This window comes from Alosa pseudoharengus, unplaced genomic scaffold (genome assembly GCF_046254945.1).
Source record: "Alosa pseudoharengus isolate Yale_2024_CS ecotype anadromous, Long Island Sound unplaced genomic scaffold, YU_APseudo_1.1 YU_APseudo_1.1_scf_1, whole genome shotgun sequence".
Classification (NCBI taxonomy): Eukaryota; Metazoa; Chordata; class Actinopteri; order Clupeiformes; family Clupeidae; genus Alosa; species Alosa pseudoharengus.
Window position 1 is genome coordinate 58,257,660 of NW_027468564.1, and position 10,000 is coordinate 58,267,659.

Consider the following 10,000-nt stretch of genomic DNA (forward strand, 5'->3'; position numbering starts at 1 on the left):
AAACACACATACACACACACACACACACACACACACACACACACACACACACACACTCTCTCTCACACACACACACACACACACACACACACCCACTCAGCACACACACAACACTCCTTCTTCTGACCCACTCACACACACACAAACACACATACACACACACACACACACACACACACACACACCCACTCAGCACACACACAAACACACACACAGACACACACACACACAGACCCACTCAGCACACTCACACACAGACACACGTTTCTCCTTCTTTTTTTCCCTCACTCCATTTTCCTCCTCCTCTCATTTCCCTTCCCCATCCCGTCGCCAGGAAAGTACCCAACTAATCTCCCTCTGGGGAAGTGGCCCCGCGCGGGGAGGAGAGGGGAGAGGGGCCCCCGCTTTCCTGCTGCTCGCAGCCCCAAATGAGGCACCCCGGCCTGGGCAGGTGGGGTGGGAGAGGGGGCCAGCATGCCAGCGGGAGCTTGGAAGGGCTTCCAGTGGAGCCTTTAGTGGAGAGGAGAGGAGAGGAGAGAGACTCACTTTAGCACTAAAGAAAGTCCACACTCCCTCTCTGCCGTCTGTGTGCTGCTGTGGAACCAGCATTTGGTTCTCTGGAGCTTCAGTCACTCACTCACCCCACGAAAAACACCTGGACACATACACACACACACACACGCGCACACACACACACACACACATGCGCACACGAGGGTCTGATAACATTTTTGTGGTTGTGATTTAACATGTTCTTTGTGAGACGTAGTGCAGACAGCATGTTTATCCATTAACATCTCTCCTAACGAACCTCTTTATTTTGCTCTAAGCTCTGCCCTTGGAGAGAGCTCGGCTTTGGATCAGTCGCTCTGTAATTGGGGTTTCTGCTGGCTGGGTTTTGGCCAAACTTCCTGAGCGTAGCCACTCCCCCATTAAGTGCCCCTACAATGTTAAATCTGCTGCAGTGTTGTCATTGGCGAGTTAGTGTGGTTTAATGTGTGTTTTGTCCTGTGTGGTCCCAATTTAACAGGGTCAGAGTTTGATTGAGATACATTGCTTTTTGTCTGTGAAATGCTCTGTTTTGTTTTGATGACAAAGGACTTTTGTGTTGATTTATTACTGGTTTATTTAATTTCTTAGGAAATAAATAGAATTAGTAATTATAGTGTCCTGTCACACCAGTCTAGGTCTGGGCAGTAAGTGTATAAATTATGGAGTAATTGTATGAATAACAAGCTAGATCCCTGCCTAATTAAAAGTGTGAGATTCCAGCTTAAAGTTCGAAAAGTCTACTTAAAGAGGTATTAGGTGTTGTAAAAAAAGCAACAAAAAAAAACAAGCAACCTGATTAGCTAGCAGACAACAGCATTGAAAACAACACCAACAACAGCACAGTTAGTCCTGATAAAAGAAAATGAAGTTTTTCAGCAGTATATTTAGAGACATTCTGCTGTAAAACGGCTCATGTTTGCAGGGTTTCTGACCCCATAGCCCAAATGTAAATAAGGAGGAGTGGGCTGGAGGACACAACAGATGTGTGCATCTCTCCCTCCCATGACCACGCAATCGAAATGAATTTGAGGATCTTATAAAAACTGCCAGTCATCACTGGCACACTAGATATTGTGAAATGAACATTTGGAAAAATGAATAACTGTTAAGATATGAAAATATCAAAAAGTACTGTTCTGCTCGATTATGTCAAAAATCATTATCGCAATTATCTCGTTCAATATTGAGGTCACGATTATTAAACACGATTACTCAGTGATTTTGGAACTCACCCACTTTCAAAACTTTTTACATTTTTAAACTGAATTTTAAATATAATCCAACAGAAAAACATATAGGCAAAAACATAATGCACACGACAACTCAAGACAAGTCATAATCACGATTAATCTATTAATTCAATTAATTGCACAGCCCTATACTGTTGTCATTCATAATTTTACTAATGTTGCAATTGCTTCAGTTTATGATCAGGTGCCAATCATATAAGCAGTCATTTGAAAGCAGATTATACCGAAACGTGTTCTAAATGTGCAGTAAAAGAAGAGCTTGGTTACTGGTCTGTTAGCTTGTCTTTAGGTTTAAATCTCAGGATGGCACACTGGCAAAGAAAAAAATTTCACATGGCAAATTACCTGCCTGGAAAAGACCAGAGCAATTCTCAGTTGAGATATTGGTCTAGGAGATGTCAGTGGCAATGCCAGTGGGCAAATTGAACTGAAGCTGGTACATTAAACTTTCAGTGAATCCTGTCAGAAGAACAACAAACACATCACTCTTGTCAACGAACGCTTTACTTAGTTGTTTGTTCTTTTCAAGAAAATACACTGTCCAGATACACTGTCCAGATGCAATTAGTGGCAGCCATTGGTTGTTTACAGAGGTGCCTCAAGAGTGCCCTTCTGTCTATCATAGTATTCATATCAATAAATATATATTAAGTCAAAATAGACAGCATCAGATAGATAATTGTAATTGGCCGAGCTGAGATCCGAGAGCCGAGATCTGTTTGAACGGTATAAACGGACCTGTCTGATCAAATGAAATGAGCTCTCAGATAACAGGTAACATCATTTAGTGAAGCAGCAAGCTACTCTCTAGCTCTTTGATCAGAAAACAAGACTTGAATACCTGAATGCACCAGTATTCTCAACAGCTAATCATATCTGTGTATTTTTGTGTATCTGTGTATCCATCAGCCATACTGTAATTTTCATAAAGTTTGGGTTGAGTGGTGTCAGTTCTTAAATAGTGGGCTGGTAGTCTGTGCAATCCAGTTTAGTCTAGTGATTGGCATGTTTTATGTATACACAATCCTGTTGGGCTGAATTCTCTCTTCACGTTTGTCATTATCTTGTTTGCTGTACTAATTTGCATGAGCACAATTTCTCTCTCTCTCTCTCTCTCTCTCTCTCTCTTCTTTTTGTTGAGTTGGAGGACTAGACAAAAGACAGCATCAAGCGATGTCCTTTGATTGCTTTGGTCTTTCTCTCCTCCTCTCTCTAACCCTGGTGGAAGTGGCTGCAGCAGACATGCCATATAAGGTGTTGGTGTGGTGGGCCAGGGAGCCATGCGTGCACATGTACAACAGAACCATATGTCACCAGCGCTCCCCAGCACAGGAGCCCAGCTAACGCTAACGCACAGCACACAGCTCCCCCCAGAGCCCCCGGGGAGGAGCAGGGGGAGACGAGGAGGAGGAGGAGGGGGAGGAGGAGGAGCAGCTCCTCAAAGCCAAGGGGGTGTGGAAGGGGTTTGACCCGATTGGTTTTGGATGGGGCGAGACAGAGGTGTTGTCAGGCAGGTCATGATGAAGAGCTTGTGTTCAGGCTCGGCGGTGACCTCATGCCTTGAGTGGCTCTGACAGCGGGATGATGTCATCGGCCTCCACTGTTCCACTGACTCATGGGAGTTTGGAGCCACGGGTTCGCCTGGAAAGAGAAGAGCGCTGAGAGGGCTGAGTGTTTAGTCTCACTCGGTCTCAACTCTTCTTTTTACCTCTCTCTCTCTCTCTCTCTCTCTCTCTTTCTCTCTTTCTCTCTCTCTCTCTGTCTCTCTCTCTCTGTCTCTCTCAAATTCAAATTCAAATTCAAATATGCTTTATTGGCACGACAAACCATATGATGCATTGCCAAAGCCTCTTTCTCACTCTCTCTGAGCCTCACCTCAGTGCAGTGCGTGGCCAGAGATTGTGGGATTGGCTTCGGTTGATCTGAAGGTTGAGATTACGACTGGATTAGATGAGATGAAGGCCAGATCTTGGAATGTGTGCTCCCATCATTACGCACACACACGCACACACACACACACACACACACACACACACACACACACTTACAAAGAGAAACAGAGTCCCCCACCTCTCTCTCATACACACACATAGACACACAAACACACACACTGCCACTTTCACCAGACAGTCTTATTACCTCCATTCTCACTTGACAGACAAAGACACCCACCCACACACAAACACACACACACACACACACACACACACACACACACACACACACACACACACACACACACACACACATTCTCTCTGTAGGGGTCAGATGTTCCAAGGAGACAGTCGGCCAGCTTGTGACAGCTGGTTATTGAGTAACATGGTTGATTTGTGAAGAGAAAGGGAAAAGAAGAAAAGAGAGACAAAGAGAGAAAAACGAGAGAGAGAGAGAGAGAGAGAGAGAAAACAGATTATACGGCTACACGAAACAAGCATAAACACAAATAAATACACAAACAGACACGGATTAGAGGCTTAACTCTTGCCAGAACTCAGTATGCTGTGGTCGGTCTCTGAGCCCCTGGTCAGGACAATAGCTGTGCCGAGCTGATGCATGAGTCTGCACTGGACACACTGGGCTTCTTTTAAACTACAGACCCATCACTCCCCCTTTAACTAGCAGAGGACAGAGTGCTATAGAACCCTGAGAGGAGGCTGGGAATTGCTGCTCCAATGTGTTGGTGGGTGGGTGGGTATGTGTGTGTGGGTGTGTGTGGAGGGGGGTTGTCAGCATAATGACTTTGCCAGGACATTCCTAGGTCACACACACACACACAGACACACACATACACGTGTTGCACACATTCACATACGTTGGCATACGTTCATATTCACACACATAATATCTGTAGTAGGGGTGTAACGGTACACAGAAGTCACGGTTCGGTTCATACCTCGGTTCGGACCTCACGGTTCGGTACGAGTTCGGTACAATGGAGGGAAAAGCAAAACAAAAATGCAGAAAGCATTTTTTTTTGTACATGTCTCAGGCTGTACCACCTAGTGTCATACAGTCTCTTCCCTGAGCTATCTGCAACAGCCTGAAGTGTGTAAGATGTAGGCTAAACAGTACAATAAGTGCCCAGACTCAATCTGTAACTTGTAAACAAAATAAGACAATCAGCTATAAAACTGAAAATAGGCCACTTTCTTATTTCTGAAAGTGCAAATTACATAGAAAATGATTTTTAAAAATCCACTTAAGCAAGACCTTCAACATCTGTGTTTAGTTGTATATGGGTCTACAATTTGCCTCAATATTTTTCATTGTGTGTAAAGTAATAATCTAGCCTACTAACTGTGAAAATATCACACTATTTTGCCTTTTTTTAAAAAACGAAATTGCTCCTTTCATTTCATAAACAGACTACAACTAGAAGTCACGTGACTTTGCCCTTTGACGTTAACTCACCGTAGCATGGTTTGTTTATTAGCCTGGTTAGCGTTGTCACTTTATTTTACTGTCTGCACTTACACTACCAGCTCCTCATGTGAGAAGTTACAAGTTACCCCAACATAAAGGTAATTACCACGCGATTTACATAGCTTTCTGTCATTACGAAATCATTTAATTTAAGCCATAGGTTTTGGCCCTATTTGTATGTGTATCCAAAGGCTGCTGAAGCGCACGGGAAGTTTCTTTCCCCTCGTTTCAGTGATTGGTAGCCTACATCATCTGGGTGATGGCTTCGAATATGTGTAGCATTTTTTCCACTCACATACCCAATGCTGAACAACGCCGACACACAATTTCATCTTATCCACCACTCTTTCGCCTGTACTAACGTTACTGTAACTGAAGTTCTCAAACTCAAACAAAGAGACCAGCGGATCCTCGAACTCTTGTAAGTTAGGTCTAACCTTAGTGCTGCTAATGACTGACGGACTCGACCGACGACCTGACAAAAAAAAAACATAGGCGCCAATCAGAGCTTCAGAGCTAAGGCGAGGCTACAGATTAGCGTTAGGTGTCGCTAAAGAACTCCCGTAACTCTCGCTACTTAACAGTAATTGCGCATGACATTAATTAATCCGCACACGAGTTTTATGTATTTTTATACCGTGTATTCTCCGTGTAAATTGATGCACCGAACCGTGACGCCCGTACCGTTTCGGTTCAATACGAATACATGAACCGTTACACCCCTAATCTGTAGTCATACTCTATATTCTAATGCTCCTGTGTCTCCTCATTCCTCTCCCCTCTCTCTCTCTCTCTCTCTCTCTCTCTCTCTCTCACACACACTGATGTTTCAGATGGTCCACTCCCCCTGTGCCCTCCCCCCCTTACACACTTCGTCTGGAATGTACAGATGTTTCCTTTTGGGAGCTGCTGCTACCCTGGCCGATTCTCTCTCTCTCTCTCTCTCCCTCGGCTCATTCTCGGTCTTTCTCTCTCTTTCTCTTGTTTTTTTCTCCCTGTTTTTCGACCACTTTCTCTTTCTCATATGTAGTCCCACTCAGATGTGTAGACCCTCTCAATCATGCCCATCTACACACTACTGCAAGGCAAACACAAGCAGGCTGTCTTTCTTTCTTTCTTTTTCTTTCTTTCTATCTTTCTTCCTTCCTTCCTTCCTTCCTTTCTTTTTTTCTTTCTTTCTTTCTTTCCAGCAGTAAACAGCCTGAATAAGATTCAGACTAGTGTGCACAGAAAAGTCATGGTTTGCTCTTAAAACTCCTCCTGAGAAAGTGAGGGGGTCTGGGTTATTTCAGTGGTAGACGTGCCTACTGAAGGGCCTGCTCTTCCATACAAGTTACAGTGCACAGTTGCTATACCATAGCACTATAGCATCTAAATACAGATCTCACTCTCTTCATCATGGGCATACTGGTTTCTCATACCCATGACTTCTTCTTTATTGCTGTAGATCCTATATGTTTATCGTTTATATTTTCTTTATATTTATATACCTTGTGTTTCCTTTTTCCCATGTTTTTGTACTTTCCTCCTTGTTTTCAGTTTCAATTTTAAAAGATTCAGTGACATGACAAATGTATACGCCCATATTGCCAAAGTGTTCAAAAATATTCAAAGCATGCTCTCTCTCTCTCTCTCTCTCTGTCTCCCTCTCTCTCTCTTCATTCAGGAGAGGAGGCGTTGTCTGTAGAATGCTGCCTTCGTGTGTCACTTCCAGTGCTTTGTACATCTTCTTCTCCATGTCCTTAACTGCCCCTTCATTTGGTGGTGCCTCCCCAGCGCCTCTATCATTTGGATGTGTCCAGATGCTGTGCAGTATCTCTCTTCCTGCTGCCTAACCTCTACTCCTCCTCCTCCTCCATCTCATCCCCTATGTGCTCAGCCTCACAATGAGAGAGAGCCTTTGCTTTTCTCTTTTCTTCCCTGCCCTGCCGCACATCGTACAGCCCTTTACTTATCTATCTCTCCTTTTCAGCCTTTCATATCCCTCTCTCCTCTGAGCTTATGCTTCTCTCTCTTTCACCAGCTCCTCTTATTCCTCTCTTTTTTTCTGTGCATTTCCTGTTAAATGTTTATTCCCCTCTGCAGTCCATCAGTTTTTCTCTCGTGTGTCTGTCTCTTTTTCTCTCTCTCTCTCTCTCTAATAATAATAATAATAATAATAATAATAGTAATAAATGTTAAAACACACTTTACATCAACTCAATGACCTAAAGTGCTATACAATGCACATAAAACAACATACAAGACTTAGCATAAAAGGAACACAAAGAGAGATAAAAATTAAAATTTTTAGTTTTAGCCATAGGATTTTCTAAGAAGATGGGTTTTAAGGCCTTTTTCAGAAGAGTCCACAGTAGGGCCCTTAGATTGGAGAGCATTCCACAGACTGGGTGCAGCTGAACAGTAGGCGCGGTCGCCCATAGTTGAAGCCTTGTCCTCAGAGGCTGGAGGAGGTTGGCCTGTCCTGAGCGAAGGTGGCGTGAGGAGGAATGGGGGGTAATGAGTTGTCTGAGGTGTAAGGGGCAGTGTCATGGAGGCACTGGTGGGACAGAAGGGAAACTTTGAACTCAATCCTGTACTGAACAGGAAGCCAGTGGAGAGATTTGAGGATGGGTGTGATGTGGTGGTACTTCCGCACCCCCATCAGGATCCTGGCAGCACAGTTCTGGATGTACTGCAGCTGCTGGAGGTTCTTGCTGGGGATCCCGATGAGAAGTGCGTTGCAGTAGTCCAGCCTGGATGAGACAAAGGCGTGGACAAGTTTTTTGCCATCGGGGAGAGTGAGTATGGGGCGGAGTTTTGCAGTGTTCCTGAGGTGGAAGAAGGAGGTTTTGCAAAGATGTTTAATGTGGGACTCAAAAGTCATGTGAGGGTCCATTCTGACGCCGATGGGGCCAAGGACTGATCCTTGAGGGACACCACAGGTGACAAGAGTGTGTGTCCGATTTTGCACCACCCAGGGATACATACTCTGTTCTGTCTCTCTCTCACTCTCTCTCTCTCTGTCTTCTACTTTGTCGTTCGTCCTCTCCTCTCTTCATCATTACTGTTGTGTGCTGTTGGCTGTGTTGCTAATGTGTTGTCAGCATGGAGATGAACACACAGTGCCTGTAGTCTTTAGCCAGCTTTCCCCTCCTCCTCCTCCTCCTCCCTCTCCTCCTCCCCCTCTTTTATTTACTTGGTCTGCTGCTCCTCCTGAGTCACTTGTGGCTTTACAGAGCCTCTTTGTCCATGCGTGCACCTCCCTCCTCTGTAGTGCAGTGAGTAGAGGAGGGCAAAGCCAACTGTGAGACCCACATCTGAGACTTAGCTTTCTCTCGGCCTGTCATTCTGTGGGTTATGTAGCCGAGCTCTATGGGTAAGGTGCCTGGTGTAACCCTCTGTTAGGAGAGATGAGGAATATATAAAGCAGAGGTGTGTGTGTGTGTGTGCGTGCATGCGTGTGTGCGTGCGTGTGTGTGTGTGCGTGTGTGTGTGTGTGTGTGTGTGTGTGTGTGTGTGTGTGCCAGAAACAGCTCTTTGCTGGAAGTCATTTGAAGTCATTTGCTGTCTAATAGTGCTGCACTGCTGGAAGCATCCATGCTTCAGTGAAAGCGATAGGAAAGGCAAACCACCAAAACAACACCAGCTCATTACTTGTGTGCCTGTTGCTGTGTTAAAGCCATTCAGTATGAGAATGTATGTCTGGGCCCTCATTTCCAACATCATGTGTGACGCTTGTGAAGGTACAGTTGCCCTCTGGGTTTTTTGCATGGGTTTTGTTTATCTTTGTGTTTGTGTACATGCTTGTGCAACATATCTGAATTCCTCTGTGTGTGTGTGTGTGTGTGTGTGTGTGTGTGTGTGTGTGTGTGTGTGTGTGTGTGTGTGTGTGTGTGTGTGTGTGTGTGTGTGTGTGTGTGTAGGTGTGTGTGTGTGTGTGTGTGTGTGTGTGGCATTTAACCATCTGGGTCCCACATGCTGTAAGTGAACCCTCTCATTTCCTCCCTCTGCAGAGATCTGTCCAGAAACCGCATCCAATCCCTCCATGACAGTCTCTTTGATCACCTCACTTCCCTGAAGGAACTGTGAGTATATATATATATATATATTTGTGTGAGCGTCTGTGTGTGTCTGTGTCTGTGTGTGTGTACTTGTGTGTGTTTCTCTGTGAGTATGTGAGTGCGAACCATGATTTAGAATAAAGTCTTCAACTCCCCATCTTTCCTTCTGGTTGTCTTTTTTCTTTCTCTCCATCCCTCTCCTTTCTTCATTTCATCTCTCTCTCTCTCTCTCTCTCTCTCTCTGCCTGTCTCTCTCCCCAGGTATCTTCAGAATAACCGCCTCACTGTCCTGCCGCGCAGGGTTTTTGGCTATAGATCTCTAGCCGTGCTGTAAGCTCCACTGCTTGTGTGTGTGTGTGTGTGTGTGTGTGTGTGTGCGCGTGCGCATGTGTGTGTGTGTGTGTGTGCGCGCATGTGTGTGTGTGTGTGTGTGTGTGTGTGTGCGCGCATGTGTGGGTGTGTGGGTGCGCTTGTGAAAACTATGAATATACTTACGTTTTGTAGGCACAAACCTGTATGTGATTTGTTTATACCTGCAGAGTTTGTATAGACTAGAACACCTTAAGCAGACACCAGAGAGAGGGCTCTATGCACTCAGCACAGCAGCAGAAGCAGTGCAGCGTAGGCCTGAGTGTGTGTGTGTGTGACTGTGTGTGTGTGTGTGTGACTGTGTGTGTGTGTGTGTGTGTGTGTGTGTGTGTGTGTGTGTGTGTGTGTGTGTGTGTGTGTGTG

The 10,000-nt window shown here is 45.0% G+C and overlaps 1 protein-coding gene across 3 annotated transcripts in view; it reads left to right on the top strand.

Annotated features, from left to right (window-relative positions):
- pkd1a (polycystic kidney disease 1a) overlaps nucleotides 1-10,000 on the top strand; it is a 76,781-nt gene that overhangs the window by 10,757 nt on the left and 56,024 nt on the right. For 2 of the 3 annotated variants that reach the window (XM_076295403.1, XM_076295410.1), the window contains exon 2: nucleotides 9,221-9,292. In XM_076295403.1, coding sequence (XP_076151518.1) covers nucleotides 9,221-9,292 — 72 coding nt within the window. Of the gene's footprint in view, nucleotides 1-9,220; nucleotides 9,293-9,529; nucleotides 9,599-10,000 lie in introns of all 3 variants that reach the window. The other variant, XM_076295394.1, reaches the window with a different exon arrangement.